At 43.0% G+C, this 16,736-nt stretch overlaps 1 protein-coding gene across 4 annotated transcripts in view; it reads right to left on the bottom strand.

The window, feature by feature from the left end:
- Nucleotides 1-16,115, bottom strand: part of LOC134356680 (twinfilin-2) — a 169,505-nt gene extending 153,390 nt beyond the window's left edge. For 3 of the 4 annotated variants that reach the window (XM_063067704.1, XM_063067703.1, XM_063067705.1), the window contains exon 1: nucleotides 16,009-16,115. In XM_063067704.1, the coding sequence (XP_062923774.1) occupies nucleotides 16,009-16,033 (25 nt within the window). In that variant the 5' untranslated portion in view covers nucleotides 16,034-16,115. The remainder of the gene's footprint in view (nucleotides 1-16,008) is intronic. The other variant, XM_063067706.1, reaches the window with a different exon arrangement.
- Between the last annotated feature and the right edge of the window lie 621 nt (nucleotides 16,116-16,736).

The following is a 16,736-nucleotide window of genomic DNA, read 5'->3' as shown; positions in this document are numbered from 1 at the left end:
CCACACTATCCATAACACCTCCAATCTTTGTGTTATCAGCAAATTTACTAACCCATCCTTCCACTTCTTCATCCAGGGCATTTATAAAATGCATGAAGAGTAGGGGTCCCAGAACAGATCCCTGTGACACACCACTGGTCACCGATCTCCATGCAGAATATGACCTCTCTACAACCACACTTTGCCTTCTGTGGGCAAGCCAGTTCTGGATCCACAAAGTTTTGTCCCATTGGATCCCATGCCTCCTTACTTTCTCAATAAGCTTTGCATGGAGTAGTACCTTGTCAAATGCCTTGCTGAAATCCATATACACTACATCTACTGTTCTACCATCAATGTGTTTAGTCACATCCTCAAAATATTCAATCAGGCTCCCAAGGCATGACCTGCCTTTGACAAAGTTATGCTGACTATTCCCAATCATATTATGCCTCTCCAAATGTTCATAAATCCTGCCTCTCAAGATCTTCTCCATCAACTTACCAACCACTGAAGCAAGACTCACTGGTCTATAATTTCCTGGGCTATCTCTACTCCCTTTCTTGAATAAGGGAACAACATCTGCAACCCTCCAATCCTCTGGAATCTTTCCTGTCCCCACTGATGTTGCAAAGATCATCGCCAGAGGCTCAGCAATCTCCTCTCCCACCTCCCACAGTAGCCTGGGGTACATCTCGTCAGGTCCCAGAGACTTATCCAACTTGATGCTTTCCAAAAGCTCCAGCACATCCTCTTTCTTAATATCTACATGCCCAAGCTTTTCAGTCTGCTGTAAGTCATCCCTACAATTACTAAGATCCTTTTCCGTAGTGAATACTGAAGCAAAGTATTCATTAAGTATCTCTGCTACCTTGTCTAGTTTCATACACGCTTTACCACTGTCGCACTTGATTGGTCCTATTCTCTCACGTCTTATCCTCTTGCTCTTCACATACTTGTAGAATGCCTTGGGGTTTTCCTTAATCCTGCTCACCATGGCCTTCTCATGGTCCCTTCTGACTCTCCTAATTTCATTCTTAAGCTCCTTCCTGCTAGCCTTATAATCTTCTCGGTCTCTATCATTACAGGTGCACGTTCCTTTATCAGAAATTCTGAAACCCAGAAAGCTCCGAAAACAGAAGTTTTTTTCTCGCCAACAGCTGACGTCACTCAGGTGTGACGTGGCAGCACTAGCAGAGGCCGCCAGACGTCAGTTGTGGCTCAGCGCTCGCACTGGTTACATGTGCATTTGCTGTTCGTTGATATTTTGTGTTCACTGTTGACTTTGTGTTTAATCACTGTGAAAATGTCAAAAAGAGCTGCAGATACCCCTATGGATAACAATGAGAAGAAGAGAAGGAATCTTCTCTATCAATAATGCAGAAAGTGGAGTTATTGCAGAAGCTTGATTGTGGTGTGTCTGTGCGGCATCTTACTGAAGAAAATAGTGCCGGAACTACCGTTGTATATGATTTAAATAAACAGAAAGACAAGTTACTGAAGTTTTATAATGACAGTGACATTCTACATTTATTCCAATAAGTCATCTACCATGTGTTTAATTCGGTTCATTTGAAGCTGTATATTTTTATGTTTTATTGAATGTTTTTGTTGGAAATAAAATTTCTTCTTGTCATTATTCCTTAACAATTCAGTATAACAATTATTTACATAGCATTTACATTGTATTGGGTATTATAAGTAATCTAGAGATGATTTAAAGTATACCGAAGGATGTGTGTAGATTTGGTGTGCCGCTGGCTCCTAAAAGTCCACTGCACTGTGACTGTGTGACTGGTTAAAAAGGGACTTGAGCATACATGTCTTTTGGTATCTGGGGGGGCGGGGGGTGCATCTGAAATCCGAAATGCAACTGGCCCCAAGGATTGTGGACCTGTACCTAGTTTTTTTGAACCTTTCATAAGCTCTTTTTCTCTTCTGACTAGATTTACAATAGCCTTTGTACATCACGGTCTCTGTACCCTACCATCTGTTCCCTGTTTCATTGGAATGTACCTATTCAGAACTCCACGCAAATATCCCCTGAACATTTGCCACATTTCTGCGTACATTTCCCTGAGAACATCTGTTTCTAATTTATGCTTCCAAGTTCCTGCCTGATAGCCTCACATTTCCCCTTACTCCAATTAAACGCTTTCCTAACTTGTCTGCTCCTATCCCTCTCCAATGCTATGGTAGAGGAGATGAGTTGTGATCACCACCTCCAAAATGATCTCCCACTGAAAGATCTCACACCTGACCAGATTCATTTCGCAATACCAGATCAAATACAGCCTCTCCTCTAATTGTCTTATCTACATATTGCATCAGGAAACCTTCCTGAACACACCTAACAAACTCCACCCCATCTAAACTCCTTGCTCTCTTGGGTCTGCTGCCTGTGCCACACGACAGTGAAGATAGGAATAGAATGAGGTGGCAGATAAATGTATGGGTGAAGAATTGGAGCAGAGGGCAGGGATCCAGATTTCTGGATAATTGGGACCTCTTCTGGGGCAGATGTGACCTGTACAAAAGGGATGGGTTGCACCTGAATCTGAGGGGGGACCAATATTCTTGCAGGCAGATTTATCAGAGCTGTTGGGAGTGATTTAAACTCATCTGCTAGGGGGATAGGAACCAGGATGAGTCAGCAGGTTTAAAAGTAGATGATGGGTGTTACATGAATGAAAGAAATGACAGGCAATGATTGGGTACAAATGCAAACAGGGCAAAGAGTTAAATTGTACCAGAGGCAAAATTCAAGAGGGCAAAGAATGCAGGATGAAGGTGGTGTGTTTAAATGCACGTAGCTTTCGGAATAAAGTGGTCAAACTCATTGCGCAATTTGAGCATCACTGGGTCTTGTCTGAAAGAAGACCATAGTTGGGAGCTTAACATCAAAGGATATATTTTGTACTGAAAGGACAGGCAGGAAGGCACAGGTGGTGGTTTGGCTCTATTTGTAAGAGATGGAACTTCATCTTTAGAAAGAGGTGACCTAGGGTCAGAGAATGTTGAATCTTGGTGGGTGGAGTTAAGAAAATGCAAGGGTGAACAAAACCATTATGGGAATTACATATAGGTCTCCAAATAGTAGCCAAGATATTGCAAAGTGAGCTGGAAAAGGCATGTAATAAGGGCAATGACACAACTGTAACTGGGTACTTCTATATGCAAGGGGATTGGCAAAAATCAGGTTGGTGTCAGATCGCAAGAGGGGGTATTTGTTGAATGCCTACGAGATGGCTTTTTAGGGCAGCTTGTGCTTGACCCTACTTGGGGAAAGGCTATCTTAGATTGGCGTTGTGTAATAACCCAGATCTTATTAGGAGCTTAACGTAAAGGAACCCCTAGGAGGCAGCGATCATAATATGATTGAATTCATACTGCAGATTGAAAGGGAGAAGCACATCTAACAGTATCACAACAGATTAAAGGGAATTACAGAGCCATGTGAGAGGAGCTTGCCCAGGTGGATTGGAGGGGGTTACTGGCGAGGACGACAGCAGAGCAGAGATGGCTGAAGCTTCTAGGAATACTTCCCAAGGCACAGGATAGATATGTCCCACAGAAGTAGTTCTCAAATAGCAGGGATAGGCAACTGTGGCTGACAACAGAAGTTAAGGACTGCATAAAAACCAAGGGAAGGGCATGCAAGGTAGCAAAAGTGAGTGGAAAGTTGGATTATTGGGAAGCTTATAAAATCCAAAAAAAAAACTCTGAAAAGCTATCAGGGAAAAGATGCAATAAGAAGAGAACTAGCCAATATAAAGCAGGATATCAAAAGTTTTTTCAGTTACATAATGAGTAAAAGGGAAATGGAAAATGATGCTGGTGAGGTAGTTATGGGGGACAAAGAAATGGCAGATGAACTTAATAGGTCCATTGCAACTACCCCCAGAGATAATGAGGACACCGTGGACCTGCATTCAACTCACTCCGGCCGGAAGGGCCTGGTGTCAGCGTCAAGACTGTAAACAAAGATGGGGGAAGTGTGGAGGTTTGCATGCTAGGCTAAGGCTAAATCTATACCAGCCAGCACTACCTAGCATCTTCCTCGCCAATGTTCGGTCTCTGACGAACAAGCTGGACGAACTAAGGACTTGGACGCTCACACAAAGAAGGCTTATGGATTGCAACGTCATGTTTTTTTTAAAAAATGCAGACGTGCCTAAACAGTGATGTCCCAAACAATGTGGTGGAACTGGAAGGGCACACGGTCTTCAGGGCTGACAGAGCTGCAACAGCAACAGGTAAAAGTAGGGGAGGTGGTTTATACATCTATGTGAATCGATCATGGTGTACTAACTCTACCACTGCTGACACTTATTGCTCTGCTGATCTGGAATACCTTTATCAACTATGAGAGTTTACATGCATCATTGCTGTTGCAGTTTATGTACCACCAGATGCTAATGCTAAAGTAGCCATGAAAGATGTCAGTGTTGCTATTAGCAAGCTGCAGACATTGCATCCAGATGGAGCCTTTATTGTTGCTGGGTACTTTAATCATTGTAACCTACGTACCGTGCTTTCAAGATTTTACCAAAATGTATCATGCACCACAAGGGGTAATAAAACCTTAGATCATGCCTACACAAGTGTGGCTGACGCTTACAAAGCCACTACCCTCCCCCACCTGGGACAGTCCGACCATCTTTCATTGTTTCTGCTTCCCAAGTATAGCCCGGTCATTAAACGTGTGAAACCCACAATGAAGACTGTTAAGATCTGGCTGGAGGGTGCTGACTCTGCTCTTCAGCACCAATTCCAGCACACAGACTGGAGTACGTTTGCTGCCCATGCCACCACAGACTCTCAGATTAACATTGATTTATATACCAACTCTGTCCTTGAGCACATCAACAAGTGTGTAGATGACATCACAAAAACAAACAAAAGTTTTCCCCAATCAGAAACCATGGATGAACAGAGAAGTTCACCTCCTGCTCAAAGCCAGAGATTCAGCCTTCAGGTCTGGAGACTGGGAGGCTTACAGCTCAGCCAGGGCCAACCTGAGGAGGGGAATCTCTCAGGCTAAACACATATACAAACAGAGAATCGAGGAGCATTTCAATTCCTCGGACCCCCTGCGCATGTGGCATGGCATACAGGTCATTACAGACTTCAAACGACCTAGTACTGTACCCCCTTCCAGCTCGGCTTCCCTCCCTGATGAGCTCAATTACTTCTACGCTCGCTTTGACCAAGAGAACAAGGAGGTCACCATCAAAGCAGATCTCCCACCTAGTGAACTGCCTCCCTCGCTTTCCACCTCCAATGTTTGTGCCACCCTGAGCAGGGTGAATGTATGGAAGGCAGCTGGTCCGGATGGAATGCCTGGCCATGTGCTCAGAGTCTGTGCAGGGCAGTTGGCCGGGGTCTTCAAATACATTTTTAAATCTGTCCTTGGCCCAGGCAGTTGTCCCCACAAGCTTCAAGGTTGCCACCATCGTGCCAGTGCCGAAGCATTCCACTGCCACGGGCCTGAATGACTTCCGTTCAATTGCACTCACCCCCATCATTGCAAAGTGCTTTGAGAGACTGGTTCTATCACACCTGAAATCCTGTCTGCCCACTACCCTGGACTCCCATCAATTTGCCTATTACACCAACAGGTCAATAGAGGATGCCTTCTCTATGGCACTTCACTCTGCCCTGACCCACCAGGACAGCCCCAACTCTTACGTCAGAATGCTGTTCATTGACTTTAGATCGGCATTCAATACTGTGATCCCCTCCAAGCTGATCGCCAATCTTCGCCAGCTTGGTATCAGCTCATCCCCCTGCAATTGGACTTTGGACTTTGACTAACAGACCCCAATCAGTTAAGTTAGACAACCTCTCCTCCTCCACTCTCACCCTGAACACCGGTGTGCCTCAAGGCTGTGTGCTGAGCCCTCTTCTGTACTCCCTTTTCACCTATGACTGCGTTCCTGTACATGGTTCTAACTCCATAATTAAGTTGCAGACGACACCACGGTGGTTGGCCTGATCAGAGGGGACGACGAGACAGCTTACAGGGACGAGGTCCAGCATTTGGTCGTGTGGTGTGCCAACAACCTGGCCCTTAATACCCAGAAGACCAAGGAGATCATTGTGGACTTCAGGCATGCTAGGAGCCACACTCACATCCCCATCTACATCAATGGAGCTGTAGTAGAGCGTGTATCAAGCTCTCTAAGTTCTTTGGTGTCCACATTTCCAAGGATCTCACCTGGTCCCTGAACTCCTCCATCCTGATCGAAAAGGTGCAACAGCATCTTTATTTCCTGCGGAGCATCAAGAGAGCTCACCTCTGTCCCAGGATACTGACGGATTTTTACCGCTGTACCATTGAGAGCATACTCACCAACTGCATCTCAGTGTGGTATGGCAATTGTCCCATATCGGACCGTAAAGCACTCCAGTGTGTGGTGAAAACTGCCCAGCAGATTATCGGCACCCAATTACCCACCAATGAAAACATCTAAAATAAAGGCTGCCTGGGCAGGGCGAAAAGCATTATCAAGGATGCATCTCACCCTAACCACGGACTTTTTACTCTTCCCATCCGTTAGGCGCTACAGGAGCCTCTGCTCCCACACCAGCAGGCACAGGAAGAGCTTCTTCCCTGAGGCTGTGACCCTGCTGAACCTCACATCACAGCGCAAAGCAGTATTCCACCCATATTGTACTGTCTCAGTACTTATATATATAGATTTGTGTGCTGTAGCACTTACTTTATTTGAAGTTATTTTGTAAATAATATTATTATTTGCATCACACATCAAAGTTGCTGGTGAACGCAGCAGGCCAGGCAGCATCTGTAGGAAGAGGTGCAGTCGACGTTTCAGCCTGAGACCCTTCGTCAGGACCCTGTAGGAAGAGGTGCAGTCGACGTTTCAGGCCGAGATCCTTCGTCAGAATTTGCATTTCTGGTCAGATGCTAACTGCATTTCATTGGCTTTGTATCTGTACTCGGCACACCGACAATAAAGTTGAATCTAATCTAATCTGTTTTCACTGTTGAAGATACTAACAGTGTGCCAGAGGGCCATGAGTGTCAGGGAGCAGAAGTGAGTGCCATTACTATTTCAAAGGAAAAAGTGCCAGGCAAAAGTCTTAAGGTGGATAAGTCACCTGGGCCAGATGGACTACATTCCAGAGACCTGAAAGAGTTGCTGAAGAGATAACAGATGCATTGGTCATGATCTTTCACGAATCACTTGATTCAGTTATGCTCCCAGGGATTGCAAATGTCACTCCACTCTTTAAGGAAATTGTAGGCCAGTTAGCCTAACTTCAGTGGTTGAGAAAGTGTCGGAGTCTATTATTAAGGATGAGGCTGAGGTACTTGGAGACTAATGATAAAATCTGTTAAAGTCAGCATGGTTTCTGTAAAGGGAAATCTTACCTGGCAAATCTGGTAGAGTTCTTAGAGGAAGTAACAAGCAGAGTGGACAAAGGAGAGGCAGTGGATGGCATTTACTTGGAAGGTGTTTGATAAGGCTGCTTTACAAGATAAAATCCAATGGAAAGATACTGGCACGGATAGTGATGGCTGACAGGCAGGAGGCAAAGAGTGGGAATAAAAGGGTTCTTTTCTGGTTGGCTCCCGGTGACTAGTGGTGTTACTCAGAGGTCAATATTGGGATGTAACTTTTTACATTGTTTGCTAGCGATTTAGATACAGGAATTGATGGCTTTATAGCCAAGTATGCAGATGATATGATAGATGGAGGGGTAAGTAGTGCTGAGGAAGCAATGAGATTGCAGCGGGACTTGGACAAATTGGAAGAATGAACGAAAAGGTGGCAGATGTTATACACAGTGCTGGGAAATGTATGATAATGCACTTTGGTAAAAGGAACAATAGTGCAGACTATCATCTAAATAGTTCAAACAGAGGTTCAGTGGGACTTATGAGTCCTTGTGCAAGACTACCGGAAGGTTAATTTACAGGTTGAGTCTGTGGTAAAGAAAGTAAATACAACATTGGTATTTATTTCAAAGGGAGTAGAATATAAAAGCAAGGAGATAATGCTGAGCCTTTATAAGACACTAGTCAGTATACTGACGAGTACTGTCAACAATTTTAGGCCCTGTATCTCAAAAAGGATGTGTTGTCATTGGAGAGAGTCCAGAGGAGGGGAGGCTCATGAGGATGAATCTGGGAATAAAGGGTTAACATATGAGCATTTGGCTGCTTTGGGCAGCCAAACTCACTGGAATTTAGAAGAATGTGTGTGTGTGTGTGTGTGTGTGTGTGTGTGTGTGTGTGTGTGTGATCTCATTGAAACCTACCGAATGTTGAAAGGACTAGATAAGGTGGATGTGGAGAGGATGTTTCCTATGGTGGGGGTATCCAGAACTAGAGCGCACAGCCGCAAAGTTGAGGGGTGACCATTTAGAACAGAGTTAAGGATGATTTTTTTTAGCCAGTGTTGTAAGTCTGTGGAACACTTTGCCACAGACTGCAGTGGAGGCCAGGTCGGTAGGTATATTTAAGGTGGAAGTAACTGTTTCCTGATCGGCCAGGGCATCAAAAGACATGGCAAGAAGACACTCAAAGCTACTACACTGGTTAACTCTGTGGTTAAGGCGGCATACTGTGCATTGGCCTTCATCAACCGTGGGATTGAGTTTATGAGCCGAAAGGTAATGTTACAGCTATATAGGACCCTGATCAGACCCCGCTTGGAGTACTGTGTTCAGTTCTGGTCGCCTCACTACAGGAAGGATGTGGAAACCATGGAAAGGGTGCAGGGGAGATTTACAAGGATGTTGCCTGAATTGGGGAGCATGCCTTATGAGAATAGGCTGAGTGAACTCGGCCTTTTTTCCTTGGAGCGACAGAGGATGAGAGATGACCTGATAGAGGTGTATAAGATGATGAGAGGCATTGATCATGTGGATAGTCTTGCGGGTTTTTCCCCAGGGCTGAAATGGCTAACATGACAGGGCACAGTTTTAAGGTGCTTAGAAGTAGGTAAGAGATGTCAGGGGCAAGTTGAATTTTTTAAAAATGCAGAGGGTGGTGAGTGCGTGGAAGGGGCTGCCAGCAACGGTGGTGGAGGCAAATACGATAGGGTCTTTTAAGAGACTCCTGGAGTCTTGGGGAAAAATAGAGGGCTATGGGTAACCTTAGGTAATTTCTAAAGCAAGTACATATTTGGTACAGCTTTGTGGGCTGAAGGGCCTGTATTGTGTTGTAGGCTTTCTATATATGGGATTGAGTGGGACCTGGGATCAGACATGATGGAATAGCGGAGCAAACTCGATGGGTTGAATGGCCTAATTCTGCTCCTAAGTCTCATGGTCTTACTAATGTGCTTTAGTGTATTAATGCTTACTATTTCAATTCTTAAATTTCTGCTATTCAAAGTATGCTCTCAGGAGTAAAAAAAATTGTCTGACTGCATCGCTCATGTGATTAGCTGATCCCAAGCGAATTTTACTTCAAGATCCTTTGAGAAATCCTAATACTTAATCAAAAATCTACAATAAGAATGTTATAATAAAGGTAATATTGCCATGTTTCACCAAGCTAGTAAAAATTAAATAGAAAAACAAATTTCAGGAAATACAATAAAATTGACTTGGCATGGACATCTCAGTGAGGCACCATTGATTACTTTTGAATGTACAGCAAACATGAAAGTGTTGCTTAAGTGAGTTAACTATTAAGCAAACAGGAATTAATGCACAGCTGCTTGTTCTACTTCCTTTAACATGTCCTGGGCATAAAAATCATACCTTACGATAACAAGCATCAAAATAGGCTGGTTTTACTTCTAGAATCAGATACAATCCTTCTTGCAATGGTACACTACTTTGCAAAACTAATTCTACACCATTAAAAACTTCCCTTTAATCTGTTAATGAATGGACCAACAGTTATTCATTTCAAAGATTAGAGTTCAGAGATTATTGAACCCTGTTATAAACATATTAGTTGACATACTAATTGTTTTGGTGATGAACAGCTTTGGTGAAGTGTGATGCTATATTAAGTGTCTGAATGCAAGCACATCTTGAATTGAACCTAATATTCCTTTATATATTTTATCTGTACAATTAAACCCTGACATGCAACCAATCAGCAAAACCTCCTCTTTGCTCTCCCATACATCTTGAAGACATATTTAATATTCAAACAAATTGGAAGAAAAGAGTTTTCAGAGAATTACAATATGATACAGCACCATATGTGCACAAGTATAAATGGTCTGGATTCAAACTCCGGGTTAACTGAGAATAACAATTGTTTTACTACAACTAAAATGAAAAAAGCCTCTAACTTTAAAGCATAAATTCTCATTGTTCTGATTAAGCTCTTTGACATAAAGCTAGTTCTCTTTCCCTAGATGTTGCTTGAACTACTGAGTATTTTCTGCTTTTATTTTCTATTTTAATCTTCCCTCATTCATTGTTAAAGCAGCACTCACAACTGAGTGCAAACTCTACAAAATTAGCTCAGATAATATTACATAGTAATGCAAACACTAAACGCTGGATGTCAAAATATAGACAGAATGTTGAAAGTTCAAAGTCTAGCAACATCTGCAGAGAGAAAACAGTCAACATTTCAGGACCATGATCTTTCAAGGAGTCTGAAATATTATATATGTTTCCCTTCTGAGAGGTACTGCCTACCTGTTGACTACATCAAACATTGTCCTCCACGTGACACAAAATCAGGTAGTCATTTCTTTTGATGGAGACACAATAGCACAACCAATTTTACTACATTAAACCAATTTTAGATCTTCAAAGTAATTTACCACGTTAGTATAAACATATTACTACATATTAAACCTGTATACATCCCTTACAAGTTCAGAAAATTGTACTTTCTCACATTTAACTCAAAATTGAAATATTCCTTCCAACAACACATGATAAAGATGTACAATCTAATAATAACAGAACGAGAGCAAAGTGACAGTCCTGCAAAGTGCAACACCAATACATTATTCAAGTACAGAGCACACAGTATTCATTATTAAGTACAACAGGTGACTCAATCTTCTACTGAAAGTTGCTCTCAACTGCAAACACATAATCAATAGTGAATAGTCCCCATCATTATGTTGATGGTGTCTAACAATGTTTTGGGAGTGCAGCGATTCTTCAGAATAACCTCTGAATTTTGGGTGGGGGGAAGGGGGGGCAATCCTAAGGGCTTCTACAGTTGCATTAACAGCAAAAGGATAGCTGACAATCTGTTCCCTCAGACTCTGTGTGAGGCTAATGCAGAAATTGCAGGGGCCCCAATAGGAATATTTAAAACAACCTTAGTCACAGGTGAGGTGCTGGACAACCAGAAAAGCTAATCTTGTTCCATCGTTTAAGAAAGGGTCTAAGAATGCCGGGAATTTATTGGCTGGTGAGCCTGACATCAGTAGTTGAAAATTTATTGTAAGGTATTCTAAGACAGCGGTCCCCAACCACCGGGCCGCGAGGAAACCTTTCCTCATTCCCTGTCACGCCCACTGTTGAGCTATTACGCATGTGAGGTCCATTACCCATGCGTCATCCATGTCAGCGCGGTAAGGAGATTAACTCCTCGAGCTTGCAAATGATGACGGGCTGAAAAGTATGTTTGACATAACATCTCTGCCGGCATTCCGGATCAAAGTCAAGGCGAAATATCCTGAGATAACCACGAAAGCACTGAAAACGTTGCTTCCATTTCCAACATATCTCTGCAATGAATGCAACGAAAACTAAATTCATAAGGAACCCCCGTCGAGTATCGCTGTTTCCCATCACCCCTCGATAGGACCATGTTGTTGCAGGGAACAAGTATTCAGCCCAGGGCTCCCACTGATTCAGCGATATTGGTGTGTTGCAATGATTTTATATATTCATACGGGGAAAATATGTGCTATGTGTTTAATATCCAAACATTACTTAAAATGTTATGATGCTGTTGACTTACAAGTGACATATAACCATATAACAATTACAGCACGGAAACAGGCCATCTCTGCCCTGCTAGTCCATGCCGAACACTACTCTCACCTAGTCCCATCGACCTGCACTCAGCCCATAACCCTCCATTCCTTTCCTGTCTATATACCTATCCAATTAAGTGATAATATCGAACCTGCCTCTACCACTTCTACTGGAAGTTCATTCAACACTTACTTCAAGCTCCCCTGATAATTGACTTCTCACTATATTCATGCGAGGAAAATATGCGCTGTGTGTTTAATATTAAATTCGTTAGATAAACCCTTTTAGAAATGAAATTGAGTGTATTAGCCACTTATCACCTATATTCCAGTCGTGATTAACATCCCCCCCAAACAGAATCGCCAAAAACGATTTGTAGAAAAAAAAATCGGCACGTACACGCATGCGCACAACAGGTGCCTGTGCAAGGCTTCATGGTCATTGTAGTCTTTATCTGGGTAAACACAACGTATTTGACTGCTACTCTTGTCCATTGGCAACCCTACCCCCCCACTCCCCCCCCCCAGGTCAGCTGGTCCACAAGAATATTGTCAATATTAAACCGGTCCACAGTGCAAAAAAGGTTGGGGACCCCTGTTCTAAGGGACCGGATATACAAGAATTTGGATAGACTAGGACTGATTAGGGATAGTTAATATGACTTTGTGCTTGGTAAGTCATATCTACCCATTAAGAATTTTTCAAAGAAGTTACCAGGAAAGATGAAGGCAAGGCAGTGGATGTTGTCTACATGACTTTAGAAAGGCCTCTGGCAAGGTCCCTCATGGGAGGTTGGTCAAGAAGATTCAGTTTAGACATTGGCTTTGTGGGAGAAGCCAGAGAATGGCTGTAGGTGGTTGCCTCTCTGACTGGTGGCCTGTGATTAGTGGTGTGCCCCAGGGATCAGTGCTGGGTTCAGTGGTGTTTGTCATCTTTATGTGGAAAACTGGATCAGCAAACTGCAGATGACACCAAGATTGGGGGTGTACTGGACAGCATGGAAGACTATCAAAGCTTGCAGCAGGATTGTGACCAGCTGGTGAAAATGGCAGGTAGAATTTAATGCAGACAAGTGTGAGGTGTTGCATTTTGGGAGGACCAACCAGGGTGGAACTTACATGGTGAGTGGCAGGGCGCCAAGTAGAACAGAGGGATCTGGAAATGCAGATCCACAATTCCTTGAAAGTGGCATCACAGGTAGATTGGATCTTTGGCACACTGCCCTTTATAAATCAAAGTACAAGTACAGGAGTTGGGATGTTATGTTGAAGTAATGCAAGGCTTGATGAGGCCTAATTTGGAGTATTGTATCTAGTTTTGGTCACTTACCTACAGGAAAGATGTAAGTATGACTGAAAGAGTGCAGAAAAAAATTATAAGGATGTTGCCGGGACCTAAGGACCTGAGTTACAGGGAAAGGCTGAATAGGTTCGGACTTTCTTCCCTGGAATGTAAGAGTGAGAAGAGATTTGATAGAGGTATACAAAATTATGAGGGGTATAGATAGGGTAAATGCAAGCAGGCTCTTTCCACAGAGGTTGGGTGAGACTACCACGGGAGATCATGGATTAAAGGTGAAAGGTGAAAAGTTTAAGGGGAACATGAGGGAAAACTTCTTCACTCAGAGGGTTATGAGAGTGTGGAATGAGCTGCCAGCACGTGGTGGTTGCGGACTTGATTTCAACTTTCAAGAGAAACTTGGATGGGAGGGCTATGGTCCAGGTGCCAGTTGATGGGACTAGGCAGATTAATTGTTCGTCATGGACTAGATGGGCCAAAAGGGCTTGCTTCTGTGCTGTAGTGTTCTATGACTCTAAGTTAATTAACTTAGAGATCTTATCTTAATCAACACTATGCTATTCGGAGAAGAAGCAAGATACTCAGGTGTAGACCTGCAGCAGAGTAAACAGAAGAAATCCCTGGCTTCCAAAGGGCACAAAGTCAGGTTATAAACAACAATGTGTTTATATTAAACAGTGCAAATCACAGCGGCAACCTCTGATTTGAAGAAATTGTTTACAACTTTACAAAATGAACTAACCTATCTAATAATGAGGTGAAATTGGAGAAGGCCTTCAAGATCAAGCGTTACTGTCATAACTTCAAAAAACACAGCATCAACATCAGACATTCAGATCAGGAAGTTCATGTTGGTGTTTATGTTACTTCCCACCATTTCAGTAATCCCATCAGCATTTCCTTCTATTTCTGTCTCCATCATAAGCTTCTTTATAGTTATAGCTACAGTATTTATCTTAACTATCTCTAATGAATGTGTCATGAGAGGCTTCGGGAACAGCTAAATAATTAAATTAACATGCTAAATGCAAACTCTAACCAACAGCTTTCATCATCAGACCACATACAGCTATTGCCAGTGATGTCTGTTAAATCAATTACACAGAAGTGTATATTCACATAAAAATACATAAAAATCTAAAAAGAGTCTAGTTTTACTAACTTTACTAAATGCAGTCATCAGATAATACAATTTTAGAGAGGGAAGGGAATAGAGTTGTTATTGCATTGTCATATACGCCCCATTTGGTCAGAAAGGCATTAGCAAAGGCCAGCAAGTACGTTGCCTGCAATGTGCCAGGCTGCTGTACACTAAATTCCCGTGTGTCACTTTACAACTGTGACTACAGTTCATAACTAGAAATATATAAGTATGCTCATAAATATAGTGGCTATATTTCATCAGGAGTTTGAAGAGAATTGGTATGGCATAAAATTTGCATTCTTGCAAATTTCTACAGATGTACTGTGGAGGGCATTCTGGCATCACCATCTGGTATACAGGGGCCACTGCAAAATTTGGGAAAAAAAATTATTATTATAAATTGCAGTGCTCCTGCTGCAGCAATAGTTTCATGACAAGTGTCAGTGATGTTAAACCCAATTCTGATTCTACATAGTTCACTGCTTGTAAAGCAGCTTTGGGTGTAGCAAGATGAGAACATATGAAACATGCACAGACTGAAGCTCTGTATTCTTTGAAAACCCTATTATAGGCTCAGCAGCCATTCTAATATTCCAATGAAGCTCAAACTGGAAAAGGGAGAAAACCATCTCTTTCTGCTTTACTGAAGTCTATTGCTCTGGTATCCATTTCTGTTTAGTCACAAGTGATCATAAAATGAAGAAAATTTACACACTGGCCAAAACATTGACTGCACTCCTCCCCCCCCCCCCCCCCCCGGCCAAATAGATGTTGCCTGGCCTGCTGAGTTCCTCAGCATTTTGTGTGTGGTACTCGGATTTCCAGCATCTGCAGACCTTCTCTTGGTTCTGATTTTATCCTACAAGTTAACTCTTTCACTTTGCACAGATGCTGCCTAGCTTATTTGATATTTCCAGCATTTTCTGTTTTTGTTATAGGAAAGTCTTACCCAATATTAACGTCACTAACATCGCTCAAAAGCAGGTTATTTGACCATTATTGGTACATTGCTAATTGTGGGAGCCATCTATGCCTAAATGAAATGCCATGTTAACAGTAACTACATTTCAAATAAATACATTTTGGGACGAAAAGAGCATACAATTCTTGCAGTCTTTCTTGATATTCTTAACTGATGTTAGCTCCTAGTCACAGAAAAGCATTTGGTTTTATGTTTAAGTTCGTTTTCTAAAGAACGATTGAGATTGCTTCCATCAAAATGGAGACAGAGCATTAATGTATATACACATAAAAGATTAACATGCCCAGCGGAAAGATGATAAAAGGTTCTTTTGACATAAAGCCTTGTTCACATTACCTGGGTCAGAAGGTTGCAAGTTTTAACACCCAGGTTTTGTCTTCAACCCCAGTATTATTTAACCTGCCAGTTAACCGGCTCAGAGTGCGATGGACACCATAATTGCCCAATCAAACAAGCGCCCCGCGAAGCCAAAAGCCCCATCTACCTATCAGCGCAGCCCAGAGGTGGGATATCCGGCTGCTACTGCCCCGAGTTAGACGCCGGGTTTCCCCAGCAACCGAACTGGAGAATAAGGTGCCAGAGAACAGCCCACGATCGTAATTAACCCCGACAAATTTGATGATAATATTCAAGCGCCGATACCATCCGTGGATCTTACCTGGTATTCCTGTCTGGTGTGACATGGTGGAGGCGCTGCTTTAGACGTTGCCTGCACAGCGAGACGCCAACAGAAATGGCGACGCCCACAGCCAGCCACGAGGGGCGGAGCCGCGCAGGTGCAGATCGTGAGCCGCGACTAACCCTACCAGACACTGCGGCACCGTGCGGCCGGATGGCGTTTGTTAACTGCCGGCTTACCCGTTTACGCCCCCTAGTGAAAATCAGTAACCAGGGTCGACGACAGCAGTTCAAGGAAAGATGATCCTAAACTGATTCTTTACTTCTTGAGGAAATCACTATCTTTACTTCTTGCCGAGATTCTTGCAACACACATCAAAGTTGCTGGTGAACGCAGCAGGCCAAGCAGCATCTATAGGAAGAGGCGCAGTCGACGTTTCAGGCCGAGACCCTTCGTCAGGACTAGATTCTTCTTTACTTTCAGAGAAGATAGAAACATAGAAAATCTACACCGCAATACAGGCCCTTCAGCCCACAATGCTATGCCAAAAATGTACTTTAGAAATTACCTACGGTTACCCATAGCCCTCTAGTTTTCTAAACTCCATGTACCTATCCAGGAGTCTCTTAAAAGATTATTGTATCTGCTTCACCACCGTTGCCAGCAGCCTATTTCACACACTCACCACTCTGCGTAAAAAACTTACCTCTAACATCTCCTCTGTACCTACTTCCTAGCGCCTTAAAACTGTGCATTCTCATGTTAGT

The sequence above is a fragment of the Mobula hypostoma genome, chromosome 15, assembly GCF_963921235.1.
Source record: "Mobula hypostoma chromosome 15, sMobHyp1.1, whole genome shotgun sequence".
NCBI classification, from domain to species: domain Eukaryota; kingdom Metazoa; phylum Chordata; class Chondrichthyes; order Myliobatiformes; family Myliobatidae; genus Mobula; species Mobula hypostoma.
This window is presented reverse-complemented; position numbering and strand designations above follow the sequence as displayed.